The sequence below is a fragment of the Ciona robusta genome, chromosome 7 (genome assembly GCF_009617815.1).
Source record: "Ciona robusta chromosome 7, ASM961781v2".
NCBI lineage: Eukaryota > Metazoa > Chordata > Ascidiacea > Phlebobranchia > Cionidae > Ciona > Ciona robusta.
This window is the reverse complement of record NC_143241.1, coordinates 5,726,675-5,744,214: the sequence shown is the minus strand read 5'-3', so window position 1 is coordinate 5,744,214 and position 17,540 is coordinate 5,726,675. Positions and strand designations below refer to the sequence as shown.

The following is a 17,540-nucleotide window of genomic DNA, read 5'->3' as shown; positions in this document are numbered from 1 at the left end:
AACCAAATGGAACAAAAATAGAATAAAAAGGTGTCCCATTTGTTGCCACCCTACTATACCTGCTCACATTATACGCCAGCTTGTGGTGAAGTGTTTAGATTTTATATAAAGTTCACTTAAAGTTAACGTTATATACAAAACATATTGAACATTAAAGAATGCTCGTTACCTAACTAACATATTGCCGACTTATTGTATATAGTCCGATGTTTCCTGTTTTCGTGCGTCTTCTAAAGAAACAATATGGCTATATACTGCCACTTTCTGGGTACTGAAACAATGTTCTGTATGTTTTCAACAACCGTTAATAAATCACGCGGAACAGGAATACTCCTGCGACCAATAGGGGTTAAATCACATGGTAAATACAAAGTCCCTACATTTATCTTAGTTACCAAGGCTTTAAGATAACACGTATTTAATAGTTCAGGCTATCGTGTTAAACGTTACTGTTGATTAATGTTTGCACCGGCCGATGTGGTACGTTTACTTTGTTCATGTTATTGTTATGTAACTAATACTTTCTACGGTTAGATAAATCCCAAAGCAAACTCTAAACTAATATAAATAAGAATTCGTTTGCTAGGAGGGAAAAAGAAGAAAACATGCGTCGAAACCATGTCTGCTGATGTACTTTATTTAAATTAGTAACTGTAATACGCAAAAAAATCTTCTTTATTGACACTAAATGTGGTCTAGTTTTGATCTTTTCTTTCTATTAAGGCACACGAAAGGTGTGTAAACTTCTTCTTCTGATGTCTTCTTTCTGACTACGATAATTTGTAGCCCATTTGCACCTTTCTGTTTAATCCAAAACATACCATCTTAGTCAAGTATGACCCATCTATTAGTTGAAAAATAGAAATCTTATATTTGTGATAGTTGCAAAAGTAACATTACCGATAGTCAAGGAATTATATTCTTTTATTTCCGAATAATAAAACAGTCAAACAAAGAAAGCAAAAAGGGGTTTCTGTTTATTATCCTGGTTATCAATGTATCTTCCAACGTGAAAACTAAATCCGATATTCTTCGGATCTTTTCTTCTAAGCTTCTTCTTCTTCTGATCTCTTTTTTCTATCAAGACCATTGGGAGGGCCATAAACTTCTTCTTCTTCTGATCTCTTCTTTCTATCAAGACCATTGGGAGGGCCATAAACCTCTTCTTCTTCTGATCTCTTCTTTCTATCAAGACCATTGGGAGGGCCATAAACTTCTTCTTTTTCTGATCTCTTCTTTCTATCAAGGCCATTGGGAGGGCCATAAACTTCTTCTTCTTCTGATCTCTTCTTTCTATCAAGACCATTGGGAGGGGCATAAACTTCTTCTTTTTCTGATCTCTTCTTTCTATCAAGGCCAGTGGGAGGGCCATAAACTTCTTCTTCTTCTGATCTCTTCTTTCTATCAAGACCTTGGGGAGGGCCATAAACTTCTTCTTCTTCTGATCTCTTCTTTCTATCAAGACCCGTGGGAGAAATAGGAGGACGATAAGCTTCTTCTGATCTCTTCTTCCGAAGTGTTTCCAAAGGTGAATGACTTTCCCCATTTAATACCATGTTGCTGTCAAGTTCTAACAAAACACTCGACTGCTCCGACCTCTTCATTCTGTTGATCAAAATCTTATCACTGCTGGCACTGAAAATTGGTCTTGCATTTGATCCATCACCACACAACAATAGAACGTTGAAAGCAACGGCTGCTATATGTAACAGCAACATGTCAAATTAATTCTGTTGATCACTAAATTAAACAAATTCGTACGTCACTTATGTAATTGTACTACTCCGATAAATTATTGCGAAGTGTTTTACTTTACAGCAAAAGTAAAGCTGAAAAGGTTTTGGTGCACCTTTCCGCTCAGTTACCTAAAACGGCTGCAGTAGGCTACACGGTTTTCGTGTTTTTGAAAACTTCAAAATATAACAAAACAACTTCAAAATATAACCAAAAAATATAGCTAATATATAGTTGTCATCCGAATATATTTACTATACATAAACTAAAACAGTATGTCTATTGAAATAAAATAAACCTATAAGCAACTAGACGATGTGTCATTCCTATTAGGTTTGCTGCTATAATAAACAGAATAGTCATATACTGTTAGTGAGCCTCTCAATCATAACCATATGGTTCCGGTAATCATGAGTTGAGTTGCTTCGCACAATCAGTCTGTCTGTTTGTTTTGTGTGCTTCTACGTTTCCATGAAATTGTGACTATTTTGAGTGCAGATTGTGAATATATTATATTTTTGGACGATGATTTTAGAAGAAACTCTCCGTACTACCATGAACAGAATAGCCATATACTGATATTGAGCTTCGTCACCGACATATATATAGTTCCGGCAATCATGAATTAATTTGCTTCTCCCCAGATTCAGCACAATCTGTTTGTTTATTTGTTCTGTGACCCATTTCCTCTGCTACCTCGAACCAATGACTGTATCAAGCGCAAAACATTTGCGGACGAATATTTTAGCAAAGTCTATAAATATCATTTCAAAGGACTTTGTATTTTAAGAAAAAATTCCGATCGATCTTTTCTTTCTTTCAAGGCCAGTAACGGAAGGTAGATCAGCTTCTTCTTCTGATCTCTTCTTTCTATCAAGACCCGTGGGAGAAATGGGAGGACGATAAGCTTCTTCTGATCTCTTCTTTCGAAGTGTTTCCAAAGGTGAATGACTCTCCCCATTCAATACCATGTTGCTGTTAAGTTCTAACAAAACACTCGATTGCTCCGACCTCTTCATTCTGTTGTTCAAAATCTGATCACTGCTGGCACTGAAAATTGGTCTTGCATTTGATACATTGCCGTGCAACAATAAAACGTGCAAAGCAACGGTTACTAAATGTAACAGCAACATTTAAACCTTAATGTGCTGATCACTGAAAACAATTTTTTTTTTGTCATTTTATTAGTCAAACTTTTGCCTTACAATATTGTAAAATACAAAATGTGTTTTATACTATAATGTTACTATAATGAACACGCTTTCCTATATATGTATATACCTCTTCTTTCTGTATATATATGTGTGTGTGTGTGTGTATATATGTATATGTAAGTTAAAAAATGCATTTCCTGTGTGATTTTTGCCTGGGACTATGGGCAAACTGATTTGTTAACTCTTTATCTAAAACACTTTCGTAAGTTTTACTGGTTTAATTCTTTAGGGTTGTTTTTTCAACTTTGCTTTGGTTGCCTGTAATTTTCTCTGTGGTTGCCTGCCTGTCTTAACGGTTAGCTTATACTTGGAGTTTACATTATTCCATTAATTTCCCCGCAGTGAACTAGTTTATAAAACTGAATAACGCCAAAAATATATTTCTACTGTGCCTGTAGTGACCATAAATCGGCGCAAATGTATTGGTAGATTTTAAAGTTAAAATTAATAAAGTTTCATATTAAAAAGGGCGTGTTTGCAACTAGTATGGCTGGCCATCTGGTTGTATATATATACTAAAGTTATTATAGCCCGTTTCCTGTTCTCATACGCCTAAAGAAGTAATACGGTTATATTTTGCCCTATTTAGATATTGTGCGATCGTTTAAACGTTAAAAAACCATGCAGGGCGAAAGAACTCATATGACCAGTGTAGAAACAACTACACAATGGTATAACAGGGTGGGGGGAGATGAGACAACTGTTCACTCTACTTTCTCGTTCTGTTTGCTGATAAACAAGAACATTTAAAGAATTATAAAACCGTATCCTCACGACCCTCATGTAGGCCTATGTTATATTCTTTACCACGACCGGTATATTAGAATATTGTGCTAAAAGTGCCCCATTTTCTCCTACTCTACTATATAAACTTTAACAAAAACACGTGTTCAAACAATAAATTTAGATTCGTCAAAAAAACAGACTAAAACAAAACCCCTTTGCGAACATCATTCTAATGATACAAACTATCCTGGTGTTGTTTACCGAACTTTACTTGATATCTATAGCCAGACATCCTTCCCTTCTTTGCTTGATATCATATTTTATTATTTTTCCTGCCACATTTTAATGCGTCATCGGGCAATGAACCCCTCAAGCGATACGAACTCCTACATTGACCTTAACGTAGCTGGACAAATTATATGGTCTACTTAAAGACGGTAATCTTTAAGTTGGTGACCAGTAAAATCATTGCTCCAAAATGCTCATTAGGTCTCACTGATACCCGCTGTTTATTGTTTTTAAAAACTGGGGTATAATAAACATTTTGAACCCAAATTTTTCATTAGGAACCAGCCAAAGATTTTCCCTTATATGCAGAAGTACACCATAATCAAATGTGACCATGTTACAATAACGATAATAAACGATGAAAAGCGCATTACGAAAGGCGAGAGCTGAAAGGGTATTTTACTTTCTCTGCCTTATAATTTAGACATTATATAGTGGTCCTATACAGTTTATTTAGACTGTGCGTACCTTAAACTCCGCCTAATTAATAAGAAGTCATTAGGTATTACTTTCATTCATGTTCCTAATGTGTGTTCGCGTACGAGTCGCTAAATTCGACAAGATTCGGCACAGACATTATGTTCAATACACTATGTGCAGTTTTTATTAACAGCTACTAGTACCTATAAGTTAGCACACGTCTAAGGGTAAATAGGCCTCCTATTAATAACTATAATATACGATTTGAGTATACTAAAAATCTAAACTAAGAGAACGATACAGTTTGTTTAGTACGGTAAGCTCGGAGCGCAGGAACTCTCGATCATGACGTCATCAATAATGACGTCAATACTAGCCCCTGTCTGAACAATAACTGCAGCCTTTTGTTTGGAGTACCGCTGAGTGCATCTGTTTAATACAAAAATTGGTAAATCTGGAAAATAAAAAGACATATGTATGATGTATAGTAGTGTGGGGTAAGATGGAACACCTTTGGCACTTAATATCCAAATATCCGGACCGTGTTTTAATAAATTAACAACGGTACGGTTTTGTAATTCTTTGAATGTTCTTTGTTTACAACCAAATGGGACAAAAATAGAATAAAAAGGTGTCCCATTTTTTGCCACCCTACTATACCTAAGTATTACTGGCTACCCACCCAAGAACATTGTTGTTATTACAAGCGCTTGGGTCGCATTTTACTTCAGCATACCACTGGAATCTGCCGCCGTAATGAAACAGCTCCACCTGCTGACCAGACGTATTCCAAACCGTCATCCTGGGGGTGGCGCCAGTAACCTCAGGACAGAGATAGCGCCTATCACTGTTGCCTTAAAAAAAAGTGAAATTATAGGCACAGAGTCACACATGCTCGTGTAAATAGTACTGTTTACATAGACCAGAGTATTACCAGTTTGCTGTGGCTGAACGCTGCGTTTTCGCCGTTTACCAATGAAAAAGCTTCCAAATGGTGTGGTTGTAAAGGGTTCTGGTATTGTTGTTGTAACTATAGGCGTTGTGGTTGTTGTTGTAGTTGGTGTTGTTGTTTCAGTTGTTGTTGTTGTAGTTGTAGTTGAAGCGGTGTCATCCCCATCCGAGGATCCTTCTGAAAAGCTGGAAGAGAAAGAAGAAGAAGAAGAGGAAGAAGAATTATCTTCATGATCTGGGGGCAATGGAGGAGTTGTGAAAAGGTCCTCTCCTCCAGGAGGAAGGTCATCTTCAAAATCTTCATCTGGTGGAAGTTCTACAGTTGTAGCTTCTGTTGGAGGAAGGGAGGCTTCTAAACTTTCTGTTGAAAACGAGAAACCCCCTGAGGAAGAAGAAAAAGAGGAAGAAGACAATTCATCGTCAGGATCCAAGGGTAATGGAGGAGTTGTAAAAAGATCCTCTCCTCCAGGAGGAAGGTCATCTTCAAAATCTTCATCTGGTGGAAGTTCTACAGTTGTAGCTTCTGTTGGAGGAAGGGAGGCTTCTAAACTTTCTGTTGAAAATGAGAAACCCCCTGAGGAAGAAGAAGAAGAGGAAGAAGACAATTCATCGTCAGGATCCAAGGGTAATGGAGGAGTTGTAAAAAGATCCTCTCCTCCAGGAGGAAGGTCATCTTCAAAATCTTCATCTGGTGGAAGTTCTACAGTTGTAGCTTCTGTTGGAGGAAGGGAGGCTTCTAAACTTTCTGTTGAAAATGAGAAACCCCCTGAGGAAGAAGAAGATGAGGAAGAAGACAAGTCATCGTCAGGATCTAGAGGTAAAGGAGGAGTTGTGAAAAGGTCCTCTCCTCCAGGAGGAAGGTCATCTTCAAAATCCTCATCTGGTGGAAGTTCTACAGTTGTAGCTTCTGTTGGTGGAACTGAGGCTTCTAAACTTTCTGTTGAAAACGAGATTCCCACTAAAGAGAAAGAAGATGAAGAAGAAGAGGAAGAAGACAATTCATCGTCAGGATCCAGGGGTAATGGAGGAGTTGTAAAAAGGTCCTCTCCTCCAGGAGGAAGGTCATCTTCAAAATCCTCTTCGGGCGGAAGTTCTACAGTTGTAGCTTCTGTTGGAGGAAGGGAGGCTTCTAAACTTTCCGTTGAGAATCCTCCGCCAAAGATGGAAGAAGAAGTAGTGGATAATCCCCCATCGGAGCAATGCACGTCTCGTATGTCACTCGGAACCATGAACATGGATCTACAGGTGTGAAATTGTGTGAGTAGTATACAGGTTTAACATTTTTATTTTGTAACTTTATATTTGAGGTGGCCGAAAACGACAGTCGTTAAACACAGGTGATTTGTTTTATACACTTCTTGCCAGCTTGCGAGTTACCAAGTATGTAACTTTGTGGGTGATTCCTTTTGTGGGATTATTTTAACATAAAAAAACAGCACTTAAGTTACTAAGCATTTGAAGACATTAAATAACAGGTCGACAAAAAACGCAAGTGAAAATCCCAGGTCCTATGCTCTTAAGCTCTCCTTACAGATTAGAAATAAGCCATACAGGATGCAGCTATATCATGAAATAGGTGAACAGCAGTATGAATTAATCAATATAACTTACTTTATCTCGGCAGGAAAACGACAGTTGTTAGAACACGGGTGTTCTGTTTGATACAACTACTGCCAGCTTACAAGTTACCAAGTATGTTACTTTGTGATTATTTTTCGCGAATTTTTAGTCAATTACCATACCTAAAAGACTTAAAGAGAATTCTTGCTTTTTCTGGGAAGTTGGTTTGTATTTTGCATGATAATGAAGTTGGATTAATTTCACAAGGAAGTTGGTCACCTTCCAATGATGGTATGCATTCATCTTCTTGGTCTGATAAATAACTGAATGTTATTAATGATATAACTATTCTATATGGGTGAGGTTCCTGTAAGAGAATCAAGGATTTAAGATAGGCAACCTGTTACCCTTAGATTACTTATATAATAGGCATAAAGAGATATAACTTATTTATCCTTGCCTGGCAGTGCAACGACAATGCCCACTAAAAAGTTACCATGTGTGTAACTTTGTAGGTGATTATTTTTCTGTTTGGCTGACAGTTTAGACAACCCATTTTAGAATTTTAAGTTGGAGCAACATCTTGTCGAAAAAAAAATAAAACAGTTTTACCAGTCTTTATAAAATGAAAGTTTTTCTCTTTTAAAACTGAAAAACTTACCATCACAAAAACTACCATCACCTAACACATCTATAGTGCCAGATGTACATGTACAGCTATAACCTCCTTCATAGTTCACACAATTTGCAATCGCATCACATCTATTTAGGACACTAGAGTTGCATTCATCAAGGTCTATGAATGAATAAATGAATGTAACTTGCTTTATCCTCTCGTGGCCATAAAAGGACAGTCGGTATAACACGGGTATTCATACATCCGTTGTTCATACACCTTGTGCCAGCTTCTGAGTTGCCATGTATGTAACTTTGTGTGTAATTTTTTATTTGTTTTATGTGTGGCTGATAATTTTGGCAATCCATTACCCAAGGACACATAAGCCCACAATGATAGCATACCAACAACAATGAATGAATGAATGTAAAAAAACAGTGCATAGGTTGTATGACTAAATGGCTTCGTCAATCTCTTACTTAATACATGAATGTAACTTATTTATCCTTGCATGGTGGTTTATTACAACATTAGTATTCTGTTTCATACATCCGGTGCCTGCTTAGGAGTTATGACATATGTAACTTTAGGAGATTACAGGGTTAGAGTAATTACACAAACCCAACAACACCAAGCCTTGAACCTGCAACCTCTGAAGCAGATGCGTAAACCACTATCATTTGGCAAGCTATGCACCACAATAAAAAAATCACTGATTTTACCTTGACACGTGACCCCATCACCAGTATAGCCCTCATGACACAAACAAATAAAACTTCCAGCAGTGTTGGTACAGTTGGAATGGTTGTCGCATGTAGCAGCATTTTCACATTCGTTTATATCTGGCAATATATAAATAAAGAGAGTATTTACATGAAACTTAAGTGTCTAAAATCTCATACATTTTAAAGATTGAAAAAATTCTTATTACTTTCATGAGTAAATGACTTTATTTTGTTTTTTTGCAGTCAGAGCAATAAAAGTCAGAGTAGTATGCAATATTGTAAAAGGACAGAACGTATTAAACACAAGAACAAAGCTAAAAGGCATGACCAATATACCAAACAGTGTAATCTATTTAATTAATAAACAAAGTTTTAATTAGAACAAAAGTAAAGATAGTTTAACCTCAAGATAATACAGGTGTCCTGTTTCATGCACCCTATGCTAAAGTAGCCAAACTATAGGTAAAAGAATGTAATTTAGTTTATCCTCACATGGCCGGAAACTGTCAGTCGTTATAACACGTGTGTTCTGTTTCATACACCAGCTTACGAGTTACCAAGTATTTTACTCTGTGAGTGATTATTTTTTGTGGATTTTTTATGTGTGGCTGATAATTTGAACAACCCATTAGTCACAGCAATTGCTGTAAGTGTCTCTCCCAAAAACACATAGCCCACAATGGCAGTAACACAAGGCCTTGAACCCATTACCTCTGGTTTAGAAGCATGCACGTTAACCAACTGTGCTACAGCACAGACTGATGCTGTACAACATTATACCCTTAATCTTACATAAGTATACTATTACCTTGACAATCCCCTACTAATCCAGAGCCAATGTATCCATGTTTACAACTGCAGGTGAAAGATCCAATAGTGTTTGTGCAAGTAGCAGTAGAGCTGTCACAATTATCAAGACCCATAGCACACTCGTCATTGTCTGAAAAAATTTAAATGTGTAAGGAAATCTAACAGTAACATAAAATAGACAAAATCTTTTTTGGACAACATGTATTCTTTATTTATAAAACACAGACAAAAAAAATTGCACCAATATATATAATTTTAAAAAATCTGGTATCGAAATAAGATGTTATTTCCAACAAAAGAGTATAATAGGGTGAGGGAAGATGGGACAACTTTTCTTTCAATTTCCCCGTCCTATTTGGTAGTAAACAAAGAACATTGAAAGAATTAAAAAACCAAATCCTCAAACTCCCATTGACCTTTGTTATTTGTTTAAAACATGATCAAGATATTTGGATATTATGTGCTAAAGGTGTCTTGTCTTGCCCCACCCTACTACATAATTTTACAAACCTAAACAACTGAAGCCATCTCCCGAAAACCCATCGAGGCATTCACAAATGTAACTTGTGTTTCCAATGTTACATGTAGCAGATAAGTCACACGGAAGGTATGTACGCAAAAGATCGAAAAAATCATCATTTAGACCGCCGTATAACTCTGTAACTGAGCTTTGGGGCGTTATAATGTTGAATATCGGACTGCCAGATAAAGATAAAGCTGCAGCAGTGCTCTGTAAAAACGGAAAAGTGTTGTAATATAAATAGTCTTTGAACAGCTCATCTGGTATCAAAACAAAAAGGACATTTCAGACATTTGGTCTGGCATCGGGCAAGATCTTATCAGAGAATGATGTATACTGCCTAAAAAAATATATAACAAAAAAACTGCAAAATATTATGCTAAAATCTTAAAATGCTTAGTCCAGAGCGTTTGAGTTGCCGCATGACAGACTAAACGCTGGAAATACACTAATGTTTTATACCAGATGAGCTGTTAAAAGATTTTTTACATTATGCCTGGTAGCAGAAGTACCAGAATATCAGTTGTAATATGTTCATATTTTTGGGTAAGGCCCGGCTAAAAACTCTTAAAAATGGGTAAGGCCTCAGGGTAAAAACTCTCAAAAACTTAAAAAAAAACAGTTAAAAAAAACCCAAAAAATATACATTGATAAACATAACAAGAATATATATTACTACAGGTATAAAAATGTACACTAAAATGCACCAATATTTACCTGATATTCAGAATCCAATGCATTTCCATTTGTAGCAATATCGTTCAATAGATTTGAAACCAAACCTTTTACATTTTCAAAAGCTGTGCACTGTAAAAGCTCTGCAAAAACAGTAGGTTATGGCAAAACATATGTAGAAAAAATACAACAAATTCTACAACATCTAGCTGCACCCTTTATAAAATATAATTTTAAAGTAATAGCATTATATGAATTCGATATCCATTCATTAATTTTTATTTATCTTTTAATTTAATACCAAAAACAAAATAATTTAATAAAACAACGAAGAGAAGGGAACTAGCAACACAAATTGTCATTAAAAGCATACTATGCTTATTTTATACTTTATTTGATGATGGTACATTGTATATGTTTCGAAAGACTTTTAACAATACTAGAAGCATAAGAGTGCCTGCTTAAAAATTGTTGTTTGGTTGGTTATTCTCTTCTCTTTATTGTTTTAACTAATATTGTTTTATTATCATGTACTAGGGTGGGGGAAGATGGGACACATTTTTGTTCTAGTTTCTTGTCCCATTTTGTACTAAACAAAGAACATTCAAATAGGTATAAAATTGTATCGTCTCAACTCCCATAGACTGTTGTTAATTGTTTAAAACACAATCAAGATATTTAGATATTATGTGCTAAAATGTGTCCCGTCTTCCTCCACCCTACTATGTGTACTTTTCTAAATATTAAATGGTTAAGGCATATACTCTACTCTATGGTACTATTTGTTAAACTTGTTATACTGTATATTTTACCTTGACACATTCCAGTAGTGGGATGGAGATAATACCCTGTTTCACAAGAGCAGAAATAACTTCCAAAGGTATTTGTGCATTTCCCATGTTCACCATAGTGGTCACATATGTCAATGTCACACTCATTAATATCTGAAAATAATATCATTGATTTAAATGGTCATTTTAAAATCGTGTAAAATAGAAGTCACATTGGTTTTGCCAGTTTCTACCCAAACAAAAGTCTGTATCATGAAAACCTATAATTTAATGGTATAATTGTGTTTTAGGGTAGTTATACCAGTAGTGAAGAAATTCAAAATATTTTGCTTACCAAAAGGTTTACACTTTTTTATTCTACTCCCATTCTATTCTATGTGGGTATGAATGGTCATTTCATGCTATAGAATCAGAGATTTAGACCTGACTTTAGCCAATAACCTCAACACCCAGGGTGCTACACTACACATTAGTAACCACTGAGTTGGCAATGTTTTCTTATAGTGCCCTGCCTTTGTCATAAAGAAATATCAGCTTATATCAATCTCAAATGAGTTAACCATCATAGTATGTACTGTTGTGAAGTACCTGTCGCAAAAATAGAAGGTACAGAACACTTCTCGTTTTTAAAAACATAAAATAACAAAAATTTACCACTACAAGAATCGTTTGCACCAAGAAACGGCTCAAAGCCAACCAAGCAGTCACAAAAGTAGGAACCAGGTGTGTTAGTGCACTGGGATGATAGGATGTCACATATAGATGACTCCAAGCACTCGTCCACATCTGGAAATTATGATGTCATAATAAAAAAAGTAAAAAAAATTATAAAATACGCAATTATTTTATAATATACAAAAAAATGTAAAAATATCTGCAATTTTTATGTGAGACAAATTAATAAATTGTGTAGTCTTTCATGTATTTAAAAAATATAAGTAAAGCTTTTATTGAATGTAACTTATTTAGACAGTCATTATAATTTGATGATACATTTCATACTTATCCGGCTTGCTTATGAGTTACCACACGAATATAACTCGTGCCAGCTTACGTGTTACCAAGTAAGTTACTTTGTGGTTGATATAAAGAAGTTTTTTTATTTTTAATATTTTTTTATGAATCTTGCCTAACTTGAACAACCCATACGCCATAAGTTACCACTGGGTAAGAATACAACTGCCATTAAGAAACACAAAAGTAAAAATATATCCAGCGTTTTAGATTTTAAGACTCACCTAGGCAAACCAGGTCACCGCGTGTCTGTAAAGGATCTTCTGGAACGAACCCAGCTTTGCAAAAACATTCAAATACTCCTGGTAAGTTGTCACAAGTAGCAAACTCATGGCATGGGCTTGTAAAAGAGTCACATTCGTTGTTGTCTGCAAGTAAAATTTGTTGAATTTCAAACTTCTTTAAAATACAGAAATAGCATTTTTAAAAATACAGAAACAGCACTTCAAATTTTTTTAATACATTAACTTGTAATTCCGAAAATTTCAAACTTTTTTTCAAAAAAATACAGAAATAGCTGGACGTACAACGTGAAAAAATCTGTATGGAATAAAACATGTAAATTTACACTATTTTTTTGGTTCAGAAAATTATAGGGCTACAAAACATTTTTTTATTAAATGTGTTGACCTAATTTTTAATACAAATGTTTTTAAAAAACAATAAATAAAAAGAGTTATGGGGCTACAAAAATAAAAAAAATACATGTGACAACCTAATTTTAGTATGTTTTTTTTTTAATGTTGAGCTACAAAATCACGAGTCACAAAACAAAGTTTTAAAAATATGTTGCAAATTTTAACAAAATTTTAAAAACAAAAATTGGATACCCTCAACTGCAATTGCCGATCCATTGGAAGAAATGTTTGCCAGCGAAGCGCTTACTTGAGTGATGGAGACACCCGGTGGAAGTGATATAATGAATGTTACTGCAATCAAAGTAATTATTTTAATTGTAATTAATTAAATAAACACCATAACTAACATATAATGCTTTCTATTCTCTATGGGTAAGGTCCCTGGGAATTAGGTTAGATTTTGAGAGACCTGGGATTAATGCCAAATTTAGCCCATTACCCCAACACCCTTATACAATGCCTAGGTAGAAATTTAAAACAAATGCGAATTAACTTTAATTTTATCAATACAATTTGCTACTTTTTTATTGATGATTGTTGATTTTTATCCTGTTGATAATTTCAATCGCGTTTATTGTACTGCAAAATAGATAGCAAAGCAGATTTTAACACAGAGTTGTATATGCAAAATTGCAGATTATACATATATATCTATAATTGTTGCTATGGCAGACATCCAGGAGTTAAATATACACATTTACAATTATAATACTCCACTTTAACACTCATAAAATATAATTTAACTTACACTGTGCTTCTGTCTCCGCACAGAAACTTACTAACAGCACCAGCCCTAAAGCTAACAGCATTACTTTTCCCTCTTGTACCATGGGCTCAGTTTGAAATGAGGAAAACTCAGAATGAATTTGACTTTGAGCAAATGTCTCCCATCAATTCTACTTTCCCACGAAATTATAAGATCCCAAATATAACCCAAATTTGATTACAATTCCTGGTTGACATGTTTAACTAGATGATCATTGTTAAACACCCAATAGTGCGTATGATTTGATGTAATGTGTCAAAAATGGACATCATTACTCTGTACATTTATCAAATAGTTACATTGTTATTATCTTTTAAGTTCATCCTACCATACCTTGAGTGATTAACCTTATTAACACACCCCGGATGGGCTAGCATTATCTTGTCAGCATTTATGTGAAATTCATCTTTTTTATAAGCAGTCTGGCCTGGCTATTGTTTGGCAATCATAGCGCGACTGACAACAAAATGTTATTGTAGAAAAATAATTGGACACGCCTGTTACTAACCCAAACATTGAGTGAATATAATACTCCGATAATATAATTATACTTCTATAAGTGCAGTTTAAGTTGCCACTGAATGGTTTTCAAAATTGATTTTATTTTGAAAGCACACCGAATGAGTTAAAGTTATAATATGTTCCATAGTAATTATAATAAAATATAATATATGTACTATTGGCATTTTAACCTATAACAGTCTAAGCTTTAACTACCATAAACTTTGTAAATTTTTTTAACACACCTTTTTTATCAAAGACCGATATAATGAAGTTGATTTGCTCTTATCAATGCTTTAGAGATTCTTTCCACACCTCCACACTGGATGTTCTATATTTCCACACATTTTGTTTTATTTGTGTATGTTTCATTGGTGCCAGATGAACCCCAGTTTTATTGGTGTATGTTTCATTGGTTCCAGATGAACCCCAGTTTTATTGGTGTATGTTTCATTGGTTCCAGATGAACCCCAGTTTTATTGGTGTATGTTTCATTGGTTCCAGATGAACCCCAGTTTTATTGGTGTATGTTTCATTGGTTCCAGATGAACCCCAGTTTTATTGGTGTATGTTTCATTGGTGCCAGACGAACCCCAGTTTTATTGGTGTATGAAAAACACTCAATTTATACCTCTCTGTTGCCACACAAAGAAAAGCAAGTAAACATTAATTAGTGAGTCAATGCAGGGTCATGTTTTATTTAAATACCACAGCAGAGTGAACACGATTGCGAACATATACAAAATGGTACTGTCAAACTTAAATCATATTGCACAGTATATATTTTGGCATAATGTAATTTTTGACATGAAATTTTTTTTGACATGAACTTTACTGCTGTTGTTCCTTTATATATCCAACCATACTACGTCTTCTTCTGCTGTTTGATCGTTTTGCTCTCAATCTTAGAGGGGCATCCTCTTCATTTTCAGTCAATCCCATGTCCTTTACTTTCGCATTCTCAGAAAATCCAAATCTAATGAATGTAACTTAGTTTATCCTAGTGTGGCCGGAAAATGACAGTTGTTATGACAAGGGTATTCGTACACCTCGTGTCAGTGTACGAGTTACTTGGGATTTTTTAATATTTTTATGTATGACTGATAATTTGGACAACCCATTAGTGACCACTGGGTTGAAACAATTGCCGTTAAGTTCCTTGCCCAAGGACACATATGTCCACAAAGGTAGCAGCAACGTGCCTTAAACCCATTACCTCTGGGTTACAGGCCGGCGCGCTAACCACTTTGCCAGGGCGTTGACATATAAAAACTATTATAATCAAGTATGATTGTTTAAAGTTAAATTTGAATAACAAATTAGTATGCTATACCCATATACTTACAGGAGAGCTGTATTTAACTCAATGAAAACTCCAAGGATAACCAAACACAACAACAGCTTAGTGGCAGACATCTTCAAGTTTCCAATTATTTAGTTAGAACAAATTATGTTATCTTCTGGTAAAAATGACTGAATTGCACAAATCCGGCGCTTATATAATGCCTGCAATACTATACTGAGAAAAAATAACCTCCCACAAAATTTGCCTAAAAAAGGCGAATCATATCCTATTTTTGGTTAGTGCTTTTTTGACTAATTGGTGTCATAGTTTTTGTCATGGCATCCTTTTTGAATAATTGACAACAAATGGTAAACATCATTTTTGTTTATGAAATTTTTGCGTAAGTGAGGCCTATGCCACTCTTTGCAACCATGCCTGGGGGCTGTGATATAAAACACAATTGCTCCATTATCTCCAATTGTACCCATAATCACTAAAATACAGCAAGAGGATAAAAAGACACACCAATGAATTAAATAAGTACATTTTACCCTGAATGTGAGTAAAGGCCACACTTCTATTTGACAGTGTTACTCAAGCAGTTTTACTTGTAGCGCGTTTTAAACAACTGTCTTTATACAAATGCTCCGGTAATTTCCACTTGCTATACAAATGCCCCAGTTACTTTCAATTCAAATACAAATGCTCCAGGCATTTTCAATTTATTTACAAATGCTCCAGTTATTCTCAATTTAAATGCAAATGCTCCAGGTATTTTTAATTTATTTACAAATGCTTCAGTTATTCTTAATTTAAATACAAATCCTCCGGTTATTTTTACATACGCCTCCTGAAAACTCTGCGTCGTCGGCTTTTTGTGCCCCGTTTTATTCTTCCCAACTTAAACTGTGAAGGAGCAAATTCGTCATCTCTGACAATTTCCATCATTGCTGCATCAACTGAACGTTTGAAACGTTTCTGTCTAAAACAAATAAGTAAAACATTATTACAATTAAAATTATGAACAACATTCTAAAGTTTATATGCTGTACTTACCCATTTTTTCGAGAAGCTGTATTCAACTCAATGAGAAGTCCAAGGATAACCAAACACAGGAAAATTTTAATGGCAGACATCTCAGATATACTTTCTTTGCTAAATATAACCAACTGTAGGCATTAATGGTGTGGTGTACCTCAATTCATGTTTTATATACCGCTTTCCTGTACTGACAGTATCTCGTACATCATTAAATCAACTTAAATATAGTTTTTAATTAATTGTTATCGCACTATTGTGAAAACAAATATTAGCTCATGTTACGAGTTAGCATGTGTCAGACGTTTGACTTTATTTTAAACAGACCAGCAAAAACATATCTTGCTTTTTAGAATACACATTTCGCTTGATGTAAAGTAATTTCGAAGGCGAAAAAATATTCACTCCGGTATTTTAAAGTAAAAAAGGTCTGCACAAGCTACAAGACAAAATTAAAAAAAACTATAACTAATATAAATATGTCCAAATTAAAACATTAAGAATTTTAAAGCTTACTTTTTACCTTCACTTATTGCTTGAGTTGCAACATCATTAAAAAGATAGGGAACATCTGAAGAAACAGCATGATTGTGCATCAAGGTCAATATGCAGCAACACAGTTAATTACCACGGCATTCAATTCAATTATGTTGGCCGAAGTGCGTATATAAACATACCCCTGTTCGCGGGGCTAAAAAGAGATGGTATTGTGTGGTTAACATATTCCGAATGTTATTTTATATTATAACATTAAACTTGGTCAGTCATCACAAATAGACAGGATTCAGGAACATGACCCTTAAAATTGTAAGTGGAAATACGCACTTTGCAACTTCTATTGCAACTTTTTCTCCATTTACCTTATGCATGTACTCAAAAAGATTTAAACTGTTTGTGGTGCAGTGTGATGACAGACCGCTGGAGATTTTCAAATACGCAGACAACACGGTGATAACCTTTACCATTAGGAAATATAGTTTGGCACACGTGTCTGGGCCAGAGTCCCTATATAAACATAGGTAACCCACGTTTATATACGAACTCAGTCTGGGCTCTATGACTGGTCTGGGCTATGTGAAAAAAAACAACTATTGCAAGTTTCTGCAAAACAAGTATTTTCTCTCTTGCGTGTTTTGTTTTAAAAAAAGAACGACACGATTTCGTGTAAAGATTGGCATGTCACCGACAGTTGACAGATCGTGTTATGTTTACTGCAGACTAGGTTACATGAAACCTATTCGGATTCGTGACTGTTTGGTGTCTACGTA

At 35.0% G+C, this 17,540-nt stretch overlaps 2 protein-coding genes and 1 long non-coding RNA gene across 4 annotated transcripts; all 3 read right to left on the bottom strand.

The window, feature by feature from the left end:
* Positions 1-906: 906 nt before the first annotated feature.
* LOC149734150 (uncharacterized) lies at positions 907-2,492 on the bottom strand. The gene has a single exon (XM_089880633.1). The coding sequence runs from the start codon at positions 1,716-1,718 to the stop codon at positions 1,047-1,049; it is 672 nt and encodes a 223-aa protein (XP_089736759.1). The 5' UTR covers positions 1,719-2,492; the 3' UTR covers positions 907-1,046.
* A 150-nt stretch (positions 2,493-2,642) lies between these two features.
* LOC149734148 (uncharacterized) lies at positions 2,643-16,985 on the bottom strand. 2 transcript variants are annotated; one of them, XM_089880630.1, is made up of 14 exons: positions 16,796-16,985; positions 12,875-12,973; positions 12,269-12,412; positions 11,685-11,816; positions 11,052-11,183; positions 10,282-10,382; positions 9,555-9,774; positions 9,043-9,174; positions 8,232-8,351; positions 7,555-7,689; positions 7,076-7,205; positions 5,317-6,572; positions 5,065-5,236; positions 2,643-4,811 (listed from the first exon to the last, which is right to left on the bottom strand). In XM_089880630.1, the coding sequence occupies exons 1-14, from the start codon at positions 16,866-16,868 to the stop codon at positions 4,691-4,693; spliced, it is 2,967 nt and encodes a 988-aa protein (XP_089736756.1). In that variant the 5' UTR covers positions 16,869-16,985; the 3' UTR covers positions 2,643-4,690. The 2 variants fall into 2 exon arrangements, with proteins under 2 accessions (XP_089736756.1, XP_089736755.1); XM_089880629.1 differs by lacking the exon at positions 16,796-16,985 and adding an exon at positions 13,431-14,103.
* Positions 14,620-16,481, bottom strand: LOC149734149 (uncharacterized). The gene is made up of 3 exons (XR_016385251.1): positions 16,291-16,481; positions 15,295-16,216; positions 14,620-14,925 (listed from the first exon to the last, which is right to left on the bottom strand). It is a non-coding gene; the product is annotated as an uncharacterized LOC149734149 (long non-coding RNA).
* Positions 16,986-17,540: the final 555 nt, after the last annotated feature.